The sequence below is a fragment of the Lepisosteus platostomus genome, chromosome 2 (assembly GCF_059453375.1).
Source record: "Lepisosteus platostomus isolate fLepPlt1 chromosome 2, fLepPlt1.hap1, whole genome shotgun sequence".
In the NCBI taxonomy this organism is placed as follows: domain Eukaryota; kingdom Metazoa; phylum Chordata; class Actinopteri; order Semionotiformes; family Lepisosteidae; genus Lepisosteus; species Lepisosteus platostomus.
This window is the reverse complement of record NC_142612.1, coordinates 71,364,528-71,391,068: the sequence shown is the minus strand read 5'-3', so window position 1 is coordinate 71,391,068 and position 26,541 is coordinate 71,364,528. Positions and strand designations below refer to the sequence as shown.

Genomic DNA, 26,541 nt, shown 5'->3' with positions numbered 1-26,541 from the left:
GCTACTAAGAAGTATCGTACTAGTTTTAAAATTGAGACTGTTGTGGTTTCCTCAGCTATACATGTACAGTAGTCATCACTGGAACTCATTTCCTCTGAGCAAAATTGTGGGGTAGGAATGAAGCAATAATGGCTGACAGCATAAATGAGACATTTACCAGACAATAAAGAAAAATAGACATTAAAATTTAGTGGATTGCTAATTATTATTTTTAAACATTTGGTAAAAATGTTTAAATCAAATCAGGATTTTGATAGCATACCTTAGCACGTTTCATATGTTCTGAACAAAGGTTTAATCCACAGAATAGAAAGCACAACTAAAATGTACATACTGTGTACTGTAAAGTTTATATATTGTTAAATCCATATTTGAATCTGATTCTTTTTAACAAACTATAGTAACTCAGATTTTAATGGCTGTTTAATAAGCAACCTTTAAAATCTTTGCAGAAGATTGGTAGCCTCAGAGATCGTAGCTCTGGAGCCTTAGAGATCTTGCAAGACTGCATTGAATTAGATTTTTGCATTGTTGATTTTGTCTTTTACATTCAAGACAAAATCTTCTAACTGCTGTCAATGTCTGTGATGCCAGCACTGAGATAGCTCTGAGGTACTGAATAACTGAAATAGAGGAACAGAGGACACATTTTTAGCAATGTTGACACAAAAAAACACAAGTTCTAAGAAAAGAAAAATACATATTCAGTGGGTCATCTGTTTAAAGAGATATAACCTGTGGAGAGGCTCTCGCATCAGTATGACCTGTCTAACCTAACCTAATGACCAAGCAAACCTCTTTCAACAGACACTCAGTGAGAACAGGTTCTCTCTCCTCAGGGCTTGGCATGACCACAATATCATCCAAACTTTGTGGCAACATCAGAAAACACTCATTATTCATCACATTCTTCTTACTTGAGTGTGAGCTGAGGTAATAAAATGACTCATAAATTATTCATTCGAATATGGGAAAATAAAAAAAATGATCACTAAATACATACAGCAGACAATAGGAATTGTTCATACCTTCCAAAAAAAAAACACACACACACAAGAAGCAGCACAAGAGAATACTGATACCTGTTTGGCAACAACAGCATTCGCAGAAGTCAGAACAAAAACTAGTTACCAAGTTTAACATTCTCTAATTACATTGTAATACCACCATTCTTTCAAAATTAATCTGGAGGTGCTTAAAAACGCCCTGTTTGTTCATCTTTTTTACAATGAAAAGCACAAATGAGGATGACATTTTTTAAAGAAAAAGTCCAACTTTGAAGTTTCACAATGTGTTTCTGCTGCCTGAACTAATAAACACGTTTTATTAAACAAACACCTGTACAGGAAAGGGAGGTAGACAATCCCTAACAAAAACTGAAGCCAGGGCAGCTGTTTTATTGGATAATTGACATTAAAACCAAGAAGTGCATCCTTTATAGACCGGCCATCTCACCTCAATAAACTCTGCAGTTAAATGAAGTAAGTCTGTTTCTTTTCCTTGTATATTTAAACAGCAATAATCCCCCATTGAAGATGCTTCCACACCAATCAAGTACCCATTACTCTTCCCAGTCCAAACAATTACTAAGTCATTAATAGCTTCTCACACTGCAATCAACAATGGCTTTGAAAAAGATCTTATGTGATTGAAAAATATTTGCACTATTTTTCTGCCAAAAATGTTCCGTTTTTAAATACTGAGCACTTTAGAGGCAGTATCTCTTTTCTTCTTATTGAAGGTTTTCTTTTCCCCTCTACAGAGCGTTCACACTCGTCCCTGCCACACACTTGCTCAGGAGGAAATAAATCTTTTTTGTCCCTGTGAACAATGTTTTCAACTGTAAAAACAAGGACAGATATTGTCTTACAATGCAGGATGACACTTCTCACAACACTGAAACACGGAGATACGGGGCAAACAAAAAGGAGGCCCCCTGGCTTCTATTGAGAAGTAGGTCTGTGACGACTTTTCAAATGAACCAGGCTGCAAGATCAGTGCAAGCAGAACAAACATTTTTCCGGACACAAGTTCTTTACCTGTGAAATCTTAAAGGAAAAAATGGTTAGCAAGAGATAGGGGCTTGTCTCCCACCATTATGCCATTTATAATAGTCAAGGCACATTCAAATGCATGCAGATTAGGAATGATCCATTTCTGTCATTCTTCTGTTCACTTGATCAGCACTCTCAGTGATTTATGAATGTTTTCACTTCAGAGCAAGTAAAACAAAGATTCAGGCCTAATAATATTTTGCTGCCAAACTATAGTCTGAAAGTGCTACTCTAAACTTGCTGGAGGCTAACTGGTGGGGATCAACACCAAGCTCCATGCTTCATCTCAGCAGTACTGAAAGTCTTAGGACATATGGGTGGAGTATGATTAACTCCATTCAGTGTTTTTTTTTTTCATGTGCTTCCGCACAAACTGGTTTTTTAAAAGTTAAGTAAGTACCAATGCACTCACTGTCATAAATACAATTTAAATCAAATTTAATATTAATCGTATTTTAAAGCATTTTAGGTCAGGAACCGGTTTACAGAGAACACTAATCTAAATTCAGGCACAAAGCAACATGAACAGGATCCTATGTGGGTGTAAAAGTGCTATACATGTTATTACACTTCCTTGCATTTATATAGCAGTTTTCATCCTGAAATTATAGCCCATAGTAATGACAGAAAGGAGGAAAACAGATTACTGTAGCCAAGATGAGAATTCAGAATTTAAAAGAAAGGTAGCTCTATAACAATTCATCTTCAGGAATGCAGTGCTCCCCTCTGAAAAGTGTGGAAGTGTGACCTTCATCACATTTCCAGAGCAGCGCTGTCATCGCCCATTTTAATGGAAGGCAGCTCCGCCTTTCTCTCCGACACAAAAATCACTTTTTCCAGCTCACTGAACTAACAAAGCTGTGAAAGGTGAAGCAACCAATGTATATAGGCAATACCAGCTCAATTCCGTTTTTTTTTATTCCAAAAAGAAAATACATTTCCCTTGCCTTTGTACTGTATGTCTAAGATTTCTTGAAGGTACCCCCTACTTCAAGATATATATTTCAATGCTTAATCACACATAAGTGGTTAGTATGTCATACAGTATTAACGACTAAGAAACTTGATGGATGATGGATGATGGTGTGGATTAACTAGTTTTTACAATAAAAAGAATACTTTATACAGTATGTGCCTTGAAGATTTGACATGCTGATCAACATAATGCTGTCAATTACAGCAAAGACTCCTCTCCTTATATACTGAATCAATGTAAAACAGGTTATTAAGAAGAGCAAAAGCATCTACTGTAAATACTTCATGGTTATTTGCAAAGATGGGAGATATTTGTGGCTACTTACAGTGCGTTAGTGAAGACTGTTCTTCCAGCACAGCTTTTGTCATTGATTATTCTGTGGCAGCCTCTTTGCTTGTATGTGTGAAATATGTATATTTAATGAATAAGACCAGGTGGAAATATCACAAAATCCCTCTAACCACTCACAGTAATCTTATGTTCTGCTCCGCTAATTCTCCTATGCAATGGGATGTGACAAAAAAAATCAAGAACACATCAATCAAACAGATTACATTTTGCATATATGGACAGAATTACATCATCCAGTTTTCATTTGTAAATCATCAAATATGTCTTGCAATGTGAAGCAAACTACAGAACACAGTGACTCTGCAGAATGACGATTTCTGTGTGTCGTTCTCATAAAATATATTACAGCTGTATGCACAACACCTTGAGCAAAATATATTTTTTCCTTTCATGTTATATTATTCCTGTATATATTATTTGAATCATAGGTGCAGTGCCTGTTACATCGCAGTAGATCAATGAATACATAGAAGAGGGCTTTACTACAGTTATTCATTTAGATATTTTAGTAATTACTTTGGCTCATACGAGCCATGGAACCGGGAATGGAATCGATACGTGGTTTTAAAGCACTATGCAAAACACGTCGTACAGTACTGTACTTCTAACATCTTTTCCAGTACCGCATGAGAATCATGTAGGCAACTAACTTTCTTTCCGTCGTCTGTTATAAACAGCGCACTTCTCAGACTATTTGAATTTTAGAATCATAGTCTGTGCACTTTTATTTCAATTTACATACAGGCCTCCTAAGAATAAATCTGAGAATAAAAAAAAGGTGAAAATGTCCTTAACCTCGGACCAAACATCCCAAAACAGGATGGCCGACGACAAGGCTGCTGCTCATACACATCAGAAAGGCTGAGCTTCAATTATAATGAGCCAATAGGCAGCAGCCCTCTCGGTCTCCAGTTTAGCTTGGCAAAAATATGTGTATTTATTGTTTTTATCCATACTGTGTTGTTTGAAGGAAATGTTGCGTACTTTTGAACAAGGTTTATATTGACGGGTACATATTTTTAAAGACTAAAATGCGTGATGAATTAAAATATGACTGAAAATGTACACTAAATGCCTGTTAAAATGCGCGTCATAAACACAATAGTGTAAAAGGGTAGCGGGTTCTTTAAACTTACATTCACTAAGTGCAGCAATTGGCGGACAGAACGATTTCAGGCACAGAGACGTAAGTAATTAAATCAATTACCAAACGGCGTTTTAGCAACGAATGTAGATAAAACGTCTGAATTAAAGCAAACTGTGCTAAGTGCTCAGTTCTTTGGCCTCAATACTCAGCTGATTCGTTCTCTATCCTCTCTGAAAAAAAATCAGCTGTTTCGCGAGGATATTATGTTTCTTCTACCACTGTTTCTGCCACATTCCAGCGTGTTATTCTACCCCGAGCCACTCTCCGCCCTCTCTGCAAGGAGACACCTACTGACAGACGAGTGCTGAAATCTCAACAGGGCGGCAGGTGCTGCGCTAAATTGCTGCCCTGCAGCTATAAAAAAACAAGAATAGGTATTTCAGATTAAACATAAACCCTACACAATACAAACATGTCCCCCCTGGCGCTAAACTGCAAGCTGTATTCTAATGAGCCATAAAAGAGACACACCTACATTTGAAATAAAAAAAAATGAGGCAATGCCCACTGAGGACTTTATTCAAAGGATGCCTTTCATTTATAATCACAGTATGATGATAGGCAGACTGCCCTGGCTGCCAACACAGAGCTCTCAAATAATGGTATTCACTGCCGATTGCTACCGTACTCCAAAGCGTATTACTAATGCTGTGGATGGGTGAGGGTGGATGGTGTACTGACACAGGGACCCGGAGGGCGAGAGCGTTTCACATCTCGCTAACGTCAATGGTCCTTGCCTTTTTAAGCTGTATTTTAGCGTCGTTCGGACATTACTAATTTTTTACGTGAAAATTTCAATATGCACACGTAAGAGCAAATTCACTAAGTCCTCGGCACTTAAACCTGATTAGCGTTATCTTCATCTCAAAAACAACAACAGACATCCATCCATCTTCTATGAGATAAACTTGAGGGGGAATTACAGTATAAGGTCTTAAAATGATAATGCCCCTTATTTCAGATTTTACATAGCTGATTTCATTGTTGTTGCAACAAAATCCATAGCCTTACAAACATATATATAAACATATTGTAACGCAGCGGGGGCTCGGGCGGGCGCCCTTGCCGCATCTGGTCGGCCCCTGCACCGTCCGGGGCTCGAACCCGGGACTTCCGCGTCTCTCTGCAGCGACCTAGCCCCGTGAGCCAAAGAGAGATCTCTCCACAGCCCAGTAGCTGTGGTCCTGCTATCACAGGGAAGGGCGGTGACGTCACCCGCTCTGGTACGCCGGCTCTTACACAGCGCCCTGTCGGCCGTAAGCGTTACACTCTCCCCCGCTTAAATCGCCGTCCCCGGCGAAGGGCTATCCCGCCCCGCTTCTGACACCAATGTAACGCAACGGGGGCTCAGGCGGGCGCCCTTGCCGCATCTGGTCGGCCCCTGCACCGTCCGGGGCTCGAACCCGGGACTTCCGCGTCTCTCTGCAGCGACCTAGCCCCGTGAGCCAAAGAGAGATCTCTCCACAGCCCAGTAGCTGTGGTCCTGCTATCACAGGGAAGGGCGGTGACGTCACCCGCTCTGGTACGCCGGCTCTTACACAGCGCCCTGTCGGCCGTAAGCGTTACACTCTCCCCCGCTTAAATCGCCGTCCCCGGCGAAGGGCTATCCCATCCCACTTCTGACACCAATGTAACGCAACGGGGGCTCAGGCGGGCGCCCTTGCCGCATCTGGTCGGCCCCATCCCGACTGGAGGCTCGAACCCGGGACTTCCGCGTCTCTCTGCAGCGACCTAGCCCCGTGAGCCAAAGAGAGATCTCTCTTTGGCTCACGGGGCTAGGTCGCTGCAGAGAGACGCGGAAGTCCCGGGTTCGAGCCCCGGACGGTGCAGGGGCCGACCTGATGCGGCAAGGGCGCCCGCCCGAGCCCCCGTTGCGTTACAATATATATATATACAAGTATCTATAGTAGTAAAAATTATATATTAAAATGAGAAAAAATAATAAAAATTAATAAAGATTAAGCCATTATTAATTATATGAAACCTAAACGAATCTTGCCTAAAGTACATCTCAGTTGTCTCTAGGTTTATGAATATTGGCATTTCATAGTCTCTATAGAAATCGGCTTTAAAAGTTCCAAACATTAAGGACAAAGGTCCTGCACAAAAGCCTTTCTTCAGCATAATTGTGCACCTTTTCAATGAAAAAAACATATAGTAAGTTTTATTAGTTAAATCAAACTGTTTTGTTTGTTTGTTAAATGTAACTAAACTCTAAAACACTGAATAAAACACTGAATAAACATTAGCCAAACCCCAGCAACACAAGAGAAAATGCTGGTAGTTGTTACCGTTTCCAGAGGAGGTTTGAACACCATTGTCCGAACAATGATGCATTAAATATTTTTTTTCTTTGACCAAGGCCACCATGTGATAGTTCTTAATGCTTTTTGTCCTTTTTTAAAATCACCCCTAGCTGACTACTACATTGTAGAAATGTAGAATTGGGACATTTCTATGAAACGACTGTACAATTTTTTCATAAGAGGCAAACTACTGCCGATACAACAAGGTAACGTCGATCCTGTGTTATCTACTGCCCTAGAGCCAGAAACGCATAAGGTACAAGTGATATTTATGCTCTCACTGCATCAAACTGATAACTAAAGACGCAATGAAATAAAAAAAAAGTTTTCTTTTTCTGCAACACATGCAAAATTCTTCACAATCAGGTCAGTGGAATAATAAATGTCATGACTGTGTAATCTCTGAAAATGAAGGAACTCATACTGTATGCATAAAAAAAACTTTTAGAGGAACTATCTATATTAAAAACAGAAATTCTAAAACATTTGTAAACATCGGGTGCTGTAATAGGATTTCTATTGAAAACACCATTTTAAAAATGTAAACTTACATTAAAAAATCCCATCTCATTTGATGTAAATTGGTTTCTCCTTCCCATTGGCAAAACACAAACACCAGGATAAAGTGCAATGTCAGTCTCACAGATTGTCGACAGAAGAAATTGTGCAGGTTACAGTTGGTTCCTCAGTTCAACTAATTAACAAAAAATGTTACAACTGGCCTCTTTTTCCACCAACTGCCTATTCCAGTCTTTGACAGGCAGTAGTAATTCCCTTAACATCCTTCGTCCTCTTAGAAATGAGGCTGTATTGTGTACAAAATTTCTCTCCATAAGCAATATTTCTTCCGGTTTATGAAAATGTTTCTGAGTTACTACATTTGAGATCTTACCGGTGTAAAACCCAGCTAACAAGGGTGATCTTTTGCAGCACCTGTCTACCCCACTAAAGTGCACAACGAGGGAAACCCCATCAATGTTACAGAGCAGTACGGATGTTCCCACTGGCATCTTACCTATAGGGACTTACCATTGGTCTAAAACTTGCTGCTAAAGGAAATCCCCACTTGTGAAATGATTTCAACCCTAACCCTTAAAAATGTTGCTATCAGTCATATTTGTTGCCTGAAATTCTGCTAGTGATCATTTGAAATAATTCCTTGATCTCTATGCGTTCAAAGATGTTGTATAGAGTACTATATGTCAGTGCTGCATGGTGTTAAGTTTGTATAATAGGGTGTCGTAAACAAAGAAAGTTCCAACTCGAAGAAATGGTTAATTCTCACGTCTTTTTTGGAATTTTTTGCTCAAATGAACTTGTAAAAGATTTAAAAGAACAAGATTATTTTCCCACAGGAAATGGGTAATTTTGTATGCTCAAGAGTGCATATCTTACACATTCATCTTTTAACTGACTACCTGAGTGTGGTTTTCACTATTTTGTGTGAAGTATTAAATACATCTACTGTATGTATCTGGCAACGATACCATTGAAGAAGCCTGATTCAAATATTGTCCATTTATTAACCATTATGAGCAGTCTGAAGCAATAGGACCTCCTATGGTCTCCCATTCTGTGAAATTACAAAATGAAGCATACTTATTTATTTAAATTCTAATATTTTATTCAAAATCTGAAAGCTCAACCTAGAGACACTAAGGGTAGAATAGGTTGCCGTAAATGTCAGCAAAAAACTGAAGATTAAAAAATGAAATATGTTAAGTGCATAAGTATACAGACCCATGAGCTCAATATTTGGTGGAAGCATCTTTTGCAGTAATTATAGCCAAAAGTCTTTTTGGGTAAGTCTCTACCACCTTTGCTCACCTGCTTAATGCAATTTTTGCCCATTCTTCTTAGCAGATTTGCATCAGCTCTCTCATGAGGATCTGTTATGAACAGCTATTTTTAATCATTTCCACAAATTTACAATAGCATTCAAGTCAGGACTTTGATTTTACCAAACAAGGATATTCAATTTCTTATTCTTAAGCTACTACAGTACAGTACAATCTTGGTATTGTGCTTTGGGTCACTGTCCTGTCATTATCCCAGTGAATGGTGAATTCTCTGCATAGTTTTAAGTCTGAAGCAGGTTTTACTCTAAGATATGTCAGTACTTTGCTTCTTCTCTGTTCCCATACTGTAAGTCTTGAGTCTTGAGCTTTCTAGTCGCTGGTGATGAGAAGCAGAACTAATATAAGGTTCCCACCACCATGTTTGACAGCAAGGATTGTGCAGACTGAGTGATGCATTATGTTGGGTTTTTGTCTGATGTTATGCTTTGCATTTATATCAAAGGGTTCCAATTTTTCTTTTGTCTGACCACAAACCCTTTTGCCACACTTTTGCAGTAAGAAGCATGTGCTTTGTTGCAAACCTCATGTGGGATTTGAGAAGGTTTTTTTTTTCAGGTCAATGCAAACCTACTTTATGGAGTGAAAGGGATTGTGTTGACTCATGGACCTTTCCTCCCATTTTCTCTGAGCCACAGAACTCTTTGACCCTGAGTCTGATGGCTTCAGAGAGACATCCCTAACTGAGTTCCCTTAGCCTGGCAGTTCAGATTGGAAGGAGAGCCCGATTTAGGCAGTGGATGGGATGCCTTCTTCATGATTGACTTCTCTGTGCTGAAAGAGATTTTCAGAGACTTTGAAATGTTTTATACCCTTATCCTGTCCTGTGCTTTTAGCAACTTTATCCCTGAGTTATGTTGAAAGCTACTTGGTCTTCATGGTTGAATTTTTGCTTGATTTTCTGCAACTGGCTGACCATGCAGAAATAGGAGTATTTCTTGTACTGAAATAATGCACAGCACTATCGTTGCACACTGCCGACATACAGTAAGCCACTGAACTAGATGCAGTTCAGTGGCTTACTGAACTAGATCGTCTCTCTAAGATGCAGTCATTTTGTGCATCTACATTTAATTAATTTAAGTTTGCCACAGCAAAAGGTTTAATACTTAATACTTACCCAATCATGACTTTTCTATTGTTCTTTTATATATATATATATTATATAAATTATATATTTACTTCTCTTTAATTTTTTGCTTTGAATGTGGGTAAATAGAGCAGAAGGTTGTGTATTTAACACCTATTAATTGATACTTAAAGAGCACAGACTACAGGCTCTAAAGCAACAAAAAAGTGTGAAAACTGTCCAAGAGTCTAAATACTTCTGCAAGGCACTGCATATCTGAAATTGTATCAATTATGGTAGAAAAAAAACTGATTTCAGCATCATCAAGTATGCATGTTTGGTTGTGCAATTACATCAGTATCTCATGATATTGCTTTTTTGTTTTTACCTTTACAGTGAAATGCCTAGAGGAGAATTTTTGCTCCTATACAACACTAGTGAAATATGATATACAGTTCAGTAAAAATGTTGTTGAATGGATGGATACTGTAAACTTTTTTTAAAATAACTTGAAGTACCAGAAACCATACTGGATGTATTTCAATGTCTGTGTAACTACAAACTGGGACATGGTACTGTATATGCAGTGGGTTGTGTACAGTTTTTTCTGCAAGTGTATACACAGAACACTTGATCCAAGTCAACTCTGTCAAGACGCACTAGTCCTTGTCTGAATAATTGGACACTGATTTCAGTTTCTAGTTGTCAGAGTACTTTCACAAATTCAAGACCACATTCAATTCCTTTAATTGATGTACATGTAATCCAAAAATAGAGAGGAGACAGGAGACTGAAAACAGTTAAGGAATACTTCAGTGGGGGTGAGTGAATGAATGGTGAGATGGTATGATTTATGTTGCAGCGATTTATGGATCAAATTCTCAAATAATACGATCTTTGTCTTTCTTTTGTTTACATTGTTTTATGCAAAAACTGAATCTACAGCATATGATGAGATTTTATGTTCTGGGATTATTACTTCTTGTATTTTCTGATAAACCTACAGGTCTGTTCACCTGATATACATAAAATATCAGGTCATAAGTGAACTCATTAGCAGCTGTCTGGTTCTGCATGCAAAACAATATAATAGTTCCAATTACAAAAACGTTGTCCAACAAATGTTTCTCCTCAAGTGACTACTTGCAGTTTCTCTCTAATTTGTGTCATAAGAAAGAATTTCCAAGTTTTAACTACAGTACAAGAATTGAACATAGCTGAATAGCTTGGCTGAGAACTGAAAGAAAGAAAAATGGATTAAAATGCCAACTAACAGTGGAATAGCCATGACAATTTCATTAAAGCTACTGCTGCATTATGATTATCATATAGATTGTTCCTTGACTTTCTGTTAGACTATACATACAATCATACTGTATATGATTTGTGACAGTGAAATGAAGAAGCTCCTCTATAATTTCACAATGCTCAGCTGGTGGAATTTTTGTATGTTGTACAAGTTCAATTTAGGCACACAAGTGGTTTTATAATGTAGTTTTGAAGTATGCTTATTATCTTTGGCTGTGTTTAGATCATCAAAACTGAAGTAATACAGTATTATTCCATGTTTAACTGTAAATAGGATTCAGGAAAAAGACCAAGAAACCTTTGGCCACCTCCCTCTCACTACTGATGTTTTCTGTGTGTTGGAGGTATAAGACAACTCCCAAGCAATGTTCCTGCTACTCACCCCACAGGGGTCCTGCGTATTGCGGTCACGCATGGTGATGCAGTCCATGCTGATCTGGATGGTATTGCCAGCAGCACCATGCACTGGGCTCTCAGAGAAGTCTAGCTCAATTGGCTGAACTGTATGAAATGCAGATCTGGAAAAAAAAAAGATTTATGACAAATAAAACAAAACAATAAATCACAAATGCACACAATTGATAAACGAGAATATGTGGGATATGATGTTCCTGCTATCTCATATTTTGGTCACACACCTCAGAGAGTGTTCAGTTTAGTGTTCTGTTTAGAGTACATTTCATCATGACATCTGATACAACACTGTGCTTTTGTGTTTACTCAAGAAAATAAGATATTTGTTCAGATATTAAGAGGCAGTCCTCACCCAAACTGTCAACCATACTGTACGTAGAGGAGGGATGTAGTTTGGAAAGGCATCCATACACAGTCTGCACTGTCTTCCACTAACTCCTATAAGGAAATCACTCAGACAAGGTAAGTTCATATGTATCTACACCGTCCTCACTGGAATAAGTCCTTCTCATTTCTCTCATCTGTAATTTCTGAAAGGCTATTACTTTGTTTTCAGGTACATTTATAAAAATGTAAAAAAGAAAGTTTTTCCAACACTAATTCTAACAAATCCATGCAAAGTAGTTGGCAGGAAGTATACAGAGAAAGTATTAGGTGTGATTGAAAAGGCCTGTGGGGTTGGGAGGGGGAATCTATTACTGTCATACCTTTCTAATTCACTTCCTATAACTGAAGCTTTTCTGTAGAATGCTTAGAAACCATTGCCAAAAGTAATGAGTTTAGGACTCCAGTCAATACTGTCAGCAGCCTTACCACGTTGTAGATCTCAGAAGCTAAGTAATGTTGGGCCTGGTCAGAATTTAGATGGGAGGAACACCGGGCAGCCTCAGACAACACCACTTGGACCACAAGGTGGCAACTTTTCCAATGACCCCGTTTGGTGACATGGAAATGCTATGTTATAGGAGGTGCCGTTCTTTGGATGACACATTAAACCAAGGTCATGACTACTTGGACATTAAAGACACCATAGCACTGTCTGTATGAGTTAGGAGGCTTAACCCAGAATTCCTCTTGCTGAATTCCTCTGTGGGCTTTCATAATCTGGTCTCTGTAATTTCCTACCTTTTTTCAACTTGAAAAGTAATTTCTCACTTCTGTAGTGTGGTGGCTGGCTTGTAATGGTGCCATACATTATTCAGGTGAATACTACATTGCAGGGGTGGATGAAGTAGATTCTTTCCTACTGTATTTATGAAGCTCTTTGGGATCCTTTGGGATGAAAATAATAATAATACAAGCTATTATTAAAGCTGATTTCATCTGACACAGGAGAATTTTTCTGAGACCCTTTAAATGTTAAAAAGAAGCCAAAAATATTTCTCCTTAATAATGTAAAGGAACATAGAAACATAAAGGTGAATTTTGGGCTTGTGTGGGTATTTTTTCAGAAACCATCCTAGTGTATAACAGCGCTGAAAGCATAACTCACTTAAATCGTCACCCTTTGAATGCCTAAGAACAGTTCCTTGGTTCATAGCTCATGTATATACTCACTGGTCCAGCATTTCCAGTAGCTGGTTGAAGACATCCTGGCTGAGTATATCAGTGGCCTGAGAAGACGAGGACTGAGACATGGAGGTAAGGAATGAACTCTCTGTCCACGAAAAGCAAGTTGATGGATCTCTCAATCTAGAAATACACAAAATAAAAATAATGTTCCCATTAAAAATCCCCAGTGGATCAATTATTAGTACAAATGTACATTCAAAAGTATGACTCCAGGCTTCTTTCGTTAGAATTATATTATATACAATAAATTTTATTTACTTTCCCTCCAAATTTGAATGTACTGTATTAAGCATAATGATTTAACACCTTCAAGCATCTAAGGGTAACTAGGCTGTAATTAAAGACATGCAAGTGTTTTCTAGATTTGTAGAACTATTATCACTTTGAAATCTTAAGTTAGGCAATTTGGAGACTGATAGTTAGTCTATAGATTAAAAGGTTTGCCTTGGAAGAAGAGAAGTTGTATCTTAACCCTCTTCAGTTAATTCCCTTCTTGTCATTTATCACTTAGCAATGTGATAAAAGGCTGTGGAGCTTTCTTCAGGTGTCACCTGAAGAAGGTGGTCTGACACCTGAAGAAGACTCCACAGCCGAAACATTGTGGCTCTTTTATTTTTCTCTGAGCATGGAATAAACCTTTACCTGTTCCTTTAATACAGTTATGCATTACCCTATCATGAGCAGTAGACTCATTCTAATATCTCTAATATTCTTAGAAGCATATAAGCCAACTTGATATATAAACCAAGAAAATATTACTTGTCTTTTAACAAAAACATTATTACGTTATTACCCAGCATTCACAATTCACAATAATAATTCACAAAGGTGCTTATTAATTCTGAACAAGACTGTACATATAAAATCTCCAAGAGAAAATCTAGAGACTACTAAAGTAAACAAGGTGTGCACAGTATTCATATAGCAGGTTCAATAAATATTTGAACACCTGCAACCTCAGCTTAGAAGAACCTAAAAAATATTTCATAAAAGCATGTTTATACTTTGGCAATATTTAGTAGAAAAGGCCTGAAAAAAAACTTGTTTAGTATAAACAATAACATATTCTTACTTTCTATTTCACTGTATTCTTATGGATGGATATAGCAGTTTTAAAAGAAGGTATAAGAGTGGAATTGATATGTACTGTATTTGGATTTAATGGGATGTTTCCAGAACAATAAATGTGCACTGTGTCTCAAATGATGACATGCAAGCAGAAGCTACCGTACATACTGTACCTGACTGATGTGTTTCAACCTATATCTAATTGAATTCTTGTTGAGAATTCAAAGTTTAACTGTGATTTAAATTAACCGCTGGTGCCCACTGCTGCACATTATCACACAAGGAAAACGCACACTTTTGTATGGAAATCTGTCAGATGCAAGTCTATGGCAGAAGCCATTGTTCATCATTTACTGCTGCACATGCTGCCATCTGCGTGGTGTGGAATTCCCCTACGCTATATGATAGCTCTGCAGTGATTTGCAGTTATTGGTATGTGTACAGCTGTACAGAACTAAGAGGGTGGGGGCTGGAAGAGGCCCAGAAACAGACGCTGGCACAGAGCACAGAGCTGGAATTCCCCTACATTCTGCACAGTAGGATATTAATACCTGATCCCCCAACGCAAACACTTTTAATGAAGCGCAGCAAATCTCAGCACAACCATAAGCTGGATTTCAACCCTCTCCCTCTTCGGTTTGTTAGGATAAAAACTAAACAAAATAAAATGTGGAATGGAAAGATTTCCTTTTAATAATCTGCTTTATCCCCAAGGCCCATTTTTTAACTTTTGTATTTTTCTTTAATTTACATCATAGAGAAATGAGCAGATTCTCACCTAGCAGATGGAAGAGTATTACAGTATATTGGTTCTACAATTCCTGTTGGTTTCCTGCTGGAAGTACATGTAACAAATAATTACAGACTGCCCAGGTTAAAGAAATAAGCCTTTGTTTAAAATCATTGCACAATCCAGAAACAAGGATAGATTTACAAATCTCTTGTGACATTGACTGTAACTTATATGAGGCATATGTCTTTCATGTTTCCTATGCAGATATGTGATAGTGGCTGAATTAGGGGATTTCACAAAACAATCAGGCTAGAATTTTGATAATTTCCCTCTAAACAGGCAAACAGCCGTCAGGAATTTAATTTGAAAAAAGATAAATAATTCCCCCTATAAGCAGGTAAACAGGAATTATTGTTTTAAAAACAATACGTTCCTGTGTGGTAGTGCCCCCTATCACCATGATAAAGTAAATACACAAATTGCTACAGTTCTTACTGTAGTCCAAAATGTCTAGTCATCTGTCCTAGTGCTGATCATCCCAAAATCACTTTGTTGATTAATTTGTGATGGTACAGTAGTTTGTTTATGGTAATCATAATCTGAGCATACAAAATAATTGTATATGACCCATGTTTGTAAATGTAAATGTAGGTATTCTTTCTTATTATAACCACCCACTGGTTCATCTCCACATGCCTTAAAAAAATCAAAATTTACTTTGATTAAACATATCCCAAATTTAAAAGTAATCAAAATACATTTTTCATTGTTTATAATCATAGCTGGAAAACAATCATGTTTGGGCATTTCCAAAATGTGTGACTTAATCTTACCGTTTTATTCTACATAATTTCATCTAATTTCTTCTTCATAAATCTAACTCAAATCAGCTGCCAATACAGTATTACAGTATTCGTATGTCACCTTTCCTATCCCCAGTGCTGTACTGCACTATTTTTTTTTAAATTCCAACAACAGGACAGTAACTTGGCCAAAAATCAATTCAATCAATTTTCACTTAAGCACCCGATTAATAGAAATAACCCCCACCAGTCCAGAGTGAACTGCATTTTGGAGAAACAAAAACATATATTTTAATTGGATTTCTGACGGCAGAAAAATACTATACTAAAACTCCATATATTGATTTTTTGCCCTGTTGAATCCATTGTTCTCAGCTTTGCAGAATGAATGAAATAATTCATTGTTGATAACTTTTTAAATAAGAAAAAACAGTGTTACTTAAATGTGATAGGGAACTTTAGGATCTGTAGATTTTTGTTATCGTAAATAAAAAAGCAGAAATAATATTCATCATCTGTGAGTGCTACAATGGTGTAATTCAAAGAAAGGTTTCATGAACCCCCCCCCTTTTCCCAAAAAAAGTCTGTAAAAAAATTAAACGTTTCACGGAAGGCACAGAAGATCCTTTTCATAAGCCAGAAGGGTGTGGCAAAGAGTGAACGCTCGAATTGCATTGCTAGGAGAAACACACTGTGCTGCCACGACTGTCAAAAAGACTTAAAAGTCTTTTACCTCTGTGTGTACTTTACACAGATATATGGATAGTCATTTGGCACAGAGTGTCGTATTCTGATGCCAAACGCATTTGCATTACAGGCAGTGTCACTCATCAACAATTCACAACCAGTTTAAGCTGAGGTTTGTTCACTGGACATCCAGGACACACACAAGATCTTACAGCTGTACACCTTCAACTGCATTGTGCCTTTACACAGGCATCCACTGGGCTGTACATAGATTAATGAATGGCAAAAGCATGAAGGTTCTGTTGTTTAGCATACAGCAGTACCTTCTGGGTGGAATTTATATGATATTAGATATCCACCATGCTTAACCTTTTGTCTGAGGTTTAGCAGTGCAGGTAGGGTTGTGTAGATAGGTTTAGGAATGCTGTAGTGGAAGCTTATATTATAATCTTCCAAAATGAGGTAAGTGAAGGTAATTCTGTAGATGCCAAGCAGGAGCAAGATGAGAATTCACACAGGGGTGGGCTATTTATAAAATCACATCTATAACGTTTTACACATAATATGTAAATTCACCGTAAACTAGTTAAAAAGGTTTTCAGCTTTGAAAATCATTTGACAGTTGACAATTACTACGTCAATATACCGAATGTTACTCCAATTTAAGACCATTGTTTCAGTTTCTGGCGATAAAATAAATACAAAAAAATCCAGCAAATAAATACAAGAACTTGTGGTTACCTCAATATGGAAGACACAAAAAGGACCTAAAACGGGTATTTCTAGGCACATGGTTAACCTCATGTTTTATCTTAAAGAGGCATCTTTCAATATGAGTCACTATTACTGGTGAAAGTCATCCGGTAGTGACCTGCATGACATAAAAAGCAGCATTCGAGAAAGTGTGATATAAAAAGTAAAACAATTAAAAGTCCTAGTGACGTATTGTAATTCAATTTTGTAGTTAATTGTTAATTATTATTTATTAATGTTATTAATTACAAATATTAACTAATCATTGTAGTGCCTAAATGACCTATTGGTCTCATGGCACTGTTCTTTATGGTAGGATGAAGTGTTTATCATGGTATCCTGGATGAATTCCCTTCAGTTTTCTCAGTGAATTAAGATCTACGTTCTCCATTGGATATGGTGTACTGTTTAGTAGGACTACTGACACATAATAGGTGCTGCACTTTAATAATGTACGAAGTAAGTCCTCTCCTATATGTAAAATGCTTTGGGATCCTTTGGGATTAAAAGTGCCATAGATATGTAATTATTATGATTATCAATAATAAAACACACACCACGTTCTCATATACTGTTTACCAATCTAACTCCACAGCAACCTGCCCATTCCCTCACTCATCAGCACTTTCTGTTTGCTTTGTTTAGTGCTGCTTGAGTAGGTTTGAAAAGACTGGACTTTGAAAGACTGCAATAACCCACCTCTTCCCTTTAACCAAAAAAACAACTCCATGCCAGCATTTTGTAAACAAAAGTCTGCCTGCCATTGTTAGTACAGTAGAAGATTTATTCCCAAAAGAAACTGGGAAAAAAAATCACAAAGCTTGTGCTCCTAGTCACAGGCGAAGGAACAAAGAAATGTGTGTTCCCTTTCCCCATTAGCCTTCATTCGTACCCAAGAATGGACTACAAGAGAGAAAACAAAATGCTTCTTTTCTATTTTGAAAACACTGTGCATAGGAGCACCTGCAACAGACTTTAAGGATTAATCCCTGTGTTGATAATTATGTTAAGGCTGCACCCAGCATGTTCAGAGCTCCTATTGAAAATTAAAGGCCTGTTTGCAATGCTTCTAGGCACATGGTTAACCCCATGTTTTGTAAACTGCTGCTGGTGCTTTAATCAAAGATTACCCCAGACAGCTGTAGAAATGATCCAGTTTTCTTCAAAGAAAAACCCTATTCCCAGGGAACGGTGCCTGTATCTTGAGGTACAAATTCTTCCAAAAATTAGGAATGACTCTTGGATAGCAACTCTGACTCACTTTTCTCTATCCATTCTCCGAATCCCCCCAAAATAAATTCAAACTGCAAAAAAGCAAAGCCTAACTGGTGTATGAAGTTAATTATAGAATCTTATGCTTTTTTTAAAATTCATTTTCTGCTTTAGAAAATATGCTGTAGGTTTTCTGGCAGCATACTCCAAGCATCTCTGATTTCAACAGAAGGGAACAGCAGTTGCAAAATGTGCTGAAATCTAAACTCAGCATTGCATACAAGTGAGAATGTTAAAATATATATTAGATTATATTGGTTGTGGGAATACACAGATTTAACATTCAGTAAAACGCTAACGCTAACCAGATATATTTTGGGAAAGAGGACTCGAGTATGGGTATAATCAGCAGTTCAGTTTTAAGGACCCTAACATTTCTTTTGTCTAATTCTACATGTGATTGTTACCAGTATTGCCCTCGCCATAAGTGGTTAGGAGCCAGAAAACCATCTTAATCTTTAGATTTCACAACCTAAAAAAAGTCAGAAATTAGTGCAATAGATTTCTAAGAAGTACAGTACCTTCATTAGGATACTCCATTATTACATGTGTCGCATACAGTACATGAGATCAAACAGTACCACTCATCCAAACTGTTCTCATGTTGATGTTCAAGATAGTTTTCCATCGTTTACAAATTTCTTTCCCTTCAGTATGGGAATTCAAAACGATTCTGCTGTAGTACATTGTTTTAATTTTCATAAGCATTGCTTCAGTGGTTTCTTCAGATTTCTTTCTTTAAATGCCCCATTTTTATGACCACAACTTTACTTTCAATATAGTGCTGTTAATGAGCAAGTCATATCTAGGACTTAGACGTCAAGGAACTTTTAAAAGTCAAGGAATGTTTAATAGGAAATAATGCAGGTGTTAAAACACATTGCCCAGAAAAGACAGGAGGGCAAATACTGCTATACACCGTATGTATAAATATTTTTTTAGGAAGCAAAGATGTCAGACTTAAAATGATTTGTGTAAATGCAGAAAATGTGGCAACATCTGGGTGTATGTGAGAATATTGGAAAATGAAATTGTCATTGACACGGCACTCAAAGTATTAGTTATTTTCCATTTCCAAGCTTTCAACCTTCTTTGTACATAAAGACCCTCTTTTGTTTCTCTCTTTAGATCTGTTTTCTGTTGCTTCAGATTTCTGTTTAGAGACGTCGTACCTTCAGGGGAGGAAAGCCCCTCTCAAAAAGACTGCCTTTAAATGAACACAGATGAAGAAATAACAGGGCCCTGTCTGGGAGTGGGGATTGTTTCTGTTGTATTCTGTGCTCTGCTCAGTCATTGCTATAAGTATGTTTACAACAGTGCAGTATTTCTCAAGACAGCTAAACAGTCTGCTTCACATTCTTTTTGTACCTTTATCTTGCTAGTGACTGTTCTTTAATTAATTAACTTATAAAGGGTTTTTTCTTCATTCAAATATAGAAATTGAATGCTTATATAGTGTTAATTAGCTCTGTTTTATTAAATAAGCTGATGCAAGCAATCCTATCCATATTCTCTGGAATCCCTTCTTAACGCACACTTTCATTATTGTGAAACTGACTGACGAGATCTATGTACATTCCTATAAGAGAGATTGAAACAAAACCATACAAGGTTTGGATTCAGGGAATGTTTATCACCATTACTACCCGGCTATGAACTTAAATGTTAATTTTCACTTGTGGGGTGGTTGTTCTCATGGAGTGGGGAGATTTGCAAGGTTCAGGCTCTCACTTAGAGAAAATTAAACTTTCAAGGGTATTGAGTGCTTGGCTTGTTTATATGTTTTATATTTTAATATTGAAAACATTACATCCTGCTGAGAACATTTGGATTATATGGTTTCCTAGCAGGTGCTGAGTGGCTGTTATCCCAGGTCATGCAGTACATGCATACTCTAAATACATTAGTGTAGACTGGATAGGAGGATTGACAGCCCAATATAATGACATCAGCACCCCAGGATGGGAAGAGTTCTGTCTAATGAGGAAATCTGACAGAGGAAGATGTCAACCAAAATCCACAGATCTGGTCTAAAGCCAAAAACAATTATGCATTCAGGGAGTCTGGCCAATGGCCCTACATCATGGTGCTACAAAAAGCTTTGGGACCCAGAACAAGAAGCATCTGTGCTTTTTATAAGATTCACATCACACTTGATTTACTACAAGCGTGTTACATGGAAATTATGGTCCTTTAATGCCCAGCATACAGCACCACAACAGTAAGAACAACACATTAAATCCTATAAATGTTACTAGTGAGCTCATTAAGATTCCAAATTCTGCCATGACCACCTCATTGTGATGTTCCAGCTCTCTTAAATAAGAAGGAACACATTTGCAGCCTTGGAAAAAAAAACGTTTTACTTTATTTCCTGGATACCAGGAAGCTATGAACTTTTACTGTTCGATATAATGATAATGTACGGTATGTGTAGGATGCTATGAGTCAACCCGTAAGACGATCACAGTGTGAGTCACTATCCAGGTGCACATGCAGGTTTCAGTGATGTATACCTTAACCTAAATATTTAGTGCTTTGGAAATGCAGTTACATAGAAAAGTGAAAAAAATGCGAAACACTATAGTTCCAAAAAACAGATTTTGTTGGAATGTTTGTGAGATTGCTGTTGTGAGTCTACTGTTTCTTGTCTCACTGAAGAATTCACCTTTAGTCAGTTTTTACCTTACTAGACTCTCCATAAATGGTATAAATAAAACCAACATATTAGCGATCATTGAAGCAGAAAGCAATAGAAAAGAACAGAAAATTATATCAGAGAGTATCGTGAGCAAAACTGTGTTTAGAAATATTTGGGACACTCACAAAACCATTGGAAGCTTAGAATTCAGTGTGCTGAGGAGACTTTCTTTCATGTTACCAAGAGTCTGATCACCATGCAAGTTGCTTAGACTGCCTAGGGGAGTTAGCAACCACTTAACTGAGCAGACACCAGAGACTATCCTGAAAGGGCCAGAGGTCTAAGATGAGCAGGATTTCTGGTGTCTCTGATTAGTTTTTCAGATTCACAGATGAGAATGCAAAGATAGCAGCCAGCCCTACAATTAGATATCTGCTACATTCTTTATAAATAGTATTAATAAATCATTATCTTTTGCACTTGAGGTCATTTTCCTTTGAACCAGGGCCTGGTTAAATATTTCTTTTTTACCTACCCATTCGGAAAAAAAATAAAGGCGGGACAATAGTAGTCTTAAAATATTTTTAAATAACTAATTTTGATTTTTTTATAAAGACAATCAACTACCTCTTTTCTTACTGTGCTATTCACAGTCTGCTAAATCATGTATAAGATAAAGGATCTAAAAACTATTAGGTATAGTACAGGGGGATTTTTCCAAATAGCCCCACAATTTTCAAATGGTTAACCACTTCAGTTAGTTATGAGATCAACATGAAGTCAGCTTCCTGGTGTTTCAGTATATCAGTACTGAAATTTTCTCAAGGGACTTTACGTTAGCAAACAAAAGATTAGATACCTTTTAAAACTAAATCAAGACCAAAATAAATGTACTTTTTTCTATTCCTTTTTATGTCACTGTATCCAAAGATGTTGTTCCTACACAATTTTAAGCCTTTAATAACAGTGTATTAACTGCACTTATTACAGTTTTAGGTTTTTGATATTTAAGATGTGCAGGTGTTTACACTGCTTGCACGACAGAGGTCAAAGGACAAAGTCAATCCATGCTGGCAATAACAGCAATCTTGTTTTGCCGCCCAAAAATATGAAGATCTTGTAACAAGACGTTCCCGTCCATTCTCTCTACAGCATTCACAAATACAATTTTAAAAGTCATACTTTTACGACCTTTTTTAAAATAAGATTTCTCTACATATTTATTAGGGCAGCTTTGTTCTTACTGACCAAAGAATAGGAATCTGAATGCTGTTTCTTTATATTTTCAGAATTACCTAGGCTGCCACAACCCTGATATTTTTCTTTCAGAGATGGAACAAAAGACCACATGAAAGCAGGTGGATTCCATACTAAAACAACACAGACAGGAGGAAAAGGATTCCTTCCCTGAGACAGGCACCTTGCACTAATGCAAACACCCAGGCAGAATCGAAGACCACCTCTTCAGCCGTCACAGGGAGTGCAAAGGGTAGCTAAATCAAACATTTATGAAGTGTCAATAACTGTTTTGTGTGTGGTCTTCCTCTGGTTTTAAACCCTTCACGGTTGTTTAGTCATACATCATGGTAATTTTGAAAAAGAGTTAAAAGAGGGACAAAAATCAGTCTTATTTAAAGTTTGATGAGCAGCAAAGGAGAGTTTAAGTTGAAAAGAAACAGGCTGTAGTAGACAGAAGATTTAAAGTTGTTCAGCATTATAAAGGAATTCCTTTCTTGGAGTGGGCGGTACCTTGGTCTACTTCCCTTCATCACTTGGATTAAGACAATATTTAAAAATACATACAATGCAATTTCTACCTGGTTTATTTTGTGCAGTTCACATGGAACAAAGAAGATGCTCTTTGGTGATAGTCCACTTGAAAGACAGGGAAAAAGACTAAGCCTCTTTTAACAATTCACCTTTGCAGTAAGGTAGGGTTCAGGTATCAGGTTACTGCACAAGGCAGGCAATCTCTGTAACACTTAAGGTCAACTTAAATGAGATTTACAACATTTTTGGGAGGGACACTATCCATAGCAGCTGAAGTAGATAATCCCGAAGGCTTACTACATCTGCTTTTTCAACAACCATGAAGTGTGAATTAAATGCTATTTCCAGTTCACTGTTTCAGAGTTTGTTTAAGCAATGGGCCAATCTCACTTCATTTTGTACAGCAAATGACTCCGAAAGGACTCCTCATTCTTTATTAAGAAAGCAGGTTCATTTTAGATTCTACTATCCTCTATTGTATTAGGGGATGAAAGTCAGACTTAATTCTTGAATACAGGTTGTGCTAAGTCTATAGTAGACTGAGTAAGTATTTACCTCTGCATAACATTATTGAAGGAGCTATAGTATAAACAGAAACTGTAGTGGCTACATACTACAGTATACAGTATATACTGTATTATTATGCTCTGCTACACCAAATGTTACGTTTTTTCCCAAATGAACATTATGTTATTTAGACATTTATTACAAGGTGGAGACATTTCGAAAATGCAAGAAAAAACATTAGAGATGATTGATGGTCTTTAACCAGATTTATCTAAAGTAAATCTAATTATCTAAAGTATATCTAAAGTATCACTAATGTGATAATATCCATACGTATACAGTATGTCTTCACAGCTGTGTGGATTTTTAAATTCTTTGACAAATGATTTTTTCAGGTCTGAACATGAATCACTATAATTTTAATCAAGTGGAAAAAAAACAAACTAAATACATTTTAATTAAAATGCTGTACTACATTTACAGAAGTAATAAAAAATAAAAACTATCAGCATTGCAGGGTGTGGTATTAAGATTGAACAAATTAGTGTTTGAATAACAGTTTCTTTTCTTTTGTTAATTTAATCATTTTGCATTTAACTGAGTCTTTAATGTACTCATTAGTTTCAAATTAGGCATGTTGTATTACTGCAATTAATACAATTTGTAGATGTATTTTGTACTAAAATTAATCTGAATAGTTCTTCCCTAAACTGTATGGAATTTTGTCATTTGTAATCTCAGAAACAAGCACCATAAAACTATTCTAAAATTGAATGTATCTGTTCTTGTTATTAAATATGAATTATTAATAAACATCCTTTTTCTTTCAATATTTAAAGTAAAAAAACAGGACTGCTCTGTACCTGCAAACATTATTGAAAGATCATAAAATAAAAGGGACTGTTTGTTTGGTTGGCAATAAATTAAAAATATATTTTCTAGGAATAGAAAAACAGACAAATAAAAAGGAAGTACCACTCTGGGCTAATGTGTTGACATTTTAAGTTATTATTTTTATTACAGAATTGTTTCCCTAATAACTTTCAAAAGATCCAGACATCTTTAAAGCCTACACTAATGTAATGCTTCAGCCCCCTAAAAGAAAACAGTTCTGCAAAGGTTAAAATGTCACCAAGCTCCATTAAACCTGATTCTATGATACTCTCACATTGTTGCCACGGGTACGCCACACCTATAAATATCAGACATAAGCAACAGCTGTACATTCAGACACAGCTGCTTAAGTGTTCACACTTTCAAACCAACCACGGTCTCATTTCTGGAATAAAAATGAACATGAAATCTAAATAAATATGTATATACATTATGTAGGTGCAACATGTGTATGTATGTCTATCAACATGAGTCATTTATTTTCAACAAAATATTCTTGTTGAATGCCTGAATACCATACTTGATTCCATTTTGACTCTGCAAGTGCTCTTATGTTATCATCCTGGTAGCACTTATTGTAACACAGTTAAGTACAGGCAAGTTCCTCAAATTTGTCAATTGTTTAAAAGCATGACACCCTACTGAACAGTGATCTTGAGTTCCTTTTTTCTCAGGCATGAGCTGAAAGATATAAAATGTTGGCAGATGCCAAAGGGCTATTTTTGTGTCCGCAGCATTTGCATAAATTAAATGACTTACTTACCGCTGAAAAGCATGTTCAGGACAGTACTGTAAGGTTGCATAGGGCGAATGTTCGAAATTCATTCTGTGCTTCAAGGCTGCCTGCCGTGATCTTCCAAACTGAGAAAAAAACAAAAATAATAGACAAAATAAATAAAGTAATAAATAGAAAAACAAACACAATAAAGTAGCAGGCTAAAGTGCTGGAAGGTCAAGTGCAAAGGAGAGGGTAAAGTGTGGAAGTTGTTTTGATTTTGGCTTTTTTTCCCCCCACATGAGTAAATGGGTGGGGCTCATGTCATGAGTTTAACCAATCCCAGCAGCACGTTGCTTGGGTATCACAGAAACGCGGAGTTGCTGGGTTATGCAGATTGAACATTCCCTGCCTTTCTGGACAGTCATGGAAACTCATCCATGCCATTTGTTCTGTTGCCTCGTTCTGAAATTTCCACCCAGCTCCCCCACTGTCCCAGGCACCCCCACGCCCCACTCTCTCTCACACACACACACCCAGCTTCTTTCTTGGTTGGCCTGGAGATTGCATCACGCTGTAACTGCAGCAACACAACCATCTGTGTTGTCATTTACCACCCTGGCAATAAACACAGCCAGCCACACTCTCATCCTGTCCCTAAGGAGACCTTTGCTGTATCTTTTTCAAGACCACAGTTTAATTCTGACTTGCACCTTCAACTGTACACCGAAATTGAATTAGGGGGGAGATTCCATTTGTCACATTTCAGGATCCATCTTTGAGATTCAGCTGTGGTGAGGTGTGATCTTTATGTAGTTGATTATCATGGTAATTTTCTTAATTTTTATAATTGGTAACTGGGCTGCTAATTAATAGATCAGCAGATCAATAGAGATCATACACATTATTTTCCCCCATCATGCTTGTTATTCATTTAGAAAAGGACCATGTTGTTTTCCTCCATGGTTTCAGTTTTTTTAATAGAGCCTGGGAAACAATTAGCTGTTTTCTATTCCCCATGTTCAAACCCTGCAGTAGTCTAAATAAACAAGATTCTCATCCCAAGCAGGTATTGACCCCCCCCACAAAAAACTCCATCAGCACACACAACTATCACTCTTTCTCCCCGACCCAAATAGTACAGCTTGTAAAGTTAGAGTGGTTTTGTGGTTTTGAAAGAATGAATGGCTCATGAATCAGAGTCTTAAAATAAACTGGGGTCAGGAAAGAGGGTGATAAAAAATAGAAGCAGTGTATCCAGGCAATGCAGTTCAAGTGCTGAAGAGTTGTATCTTTAACAAAAAAAAATGAGAAAGGTTGATGACCCTCTACTCACCTACCCACAATGCACGTGGGAGCTGATGATGTCAGCAAAAGATGCCAAATTAATGAGCTCACACCAGCCCCAGCAGAGGATTTTTTTAAAGAGGGAATTTAGAAGAAAGGTGGCATATGGAAAATGCACCCCCCACCCCCACTCTCCATGCCAAAGCAATGGAAAGTTATTTTAAACTGACACCCTCTGCCCACACCCAGACAGTTTCTAACATCTGCAAATTGTAAAACCTTGTTCAAAACTACAGCCCTGAAACAAGTCCAACTAAAACAGCACAGTTTACAAGGTACCGTTCTGTCTCATACACCC

General features: G+C 37.2%; 1 protein-coding gene across 4 annotated transcripts in view; it reads right to left on the bottom strand.

Annotated features, from left to right (window-relative positions):
• The window catches only part of tp63 (tumor protein p63), a 70,281-nt gene extending 45,146 nt beyond the window's left edge, over positions 1-25,135 (bottom strand). For 2 of the 4 annotated variants that reach the window (XM_088616668.1, XM_088616672.1), the window contains exons 1-3: positions 24,945-25,134; positions 13,039-13,173; positions 11,450-11,585 (exon numbers count right to left, since the gene is read on the bottom strand). In XM_088616668.1, the coding sequence (XP_088472794.1) occupies positions 11,450-11,585; positions 13,039-13,173; positions 24,945-25,006 (333 nt within the window). In that variant the 5' untranslated portion in view covers positions 25,007-25,134. Of the gene's footprint in view, positions 1-11,449; positions 11,586-13,038; positions 13,174-24,944 lie in introns of all 4 variants that reach the window. The other 2 variants (XM_088616671.1, XM_088616669.1) reach the window with 2 other exon arrangements.
• Between the last annotated feature and the right edge of the window lie 1,406 nt (positions 25,136-26,541).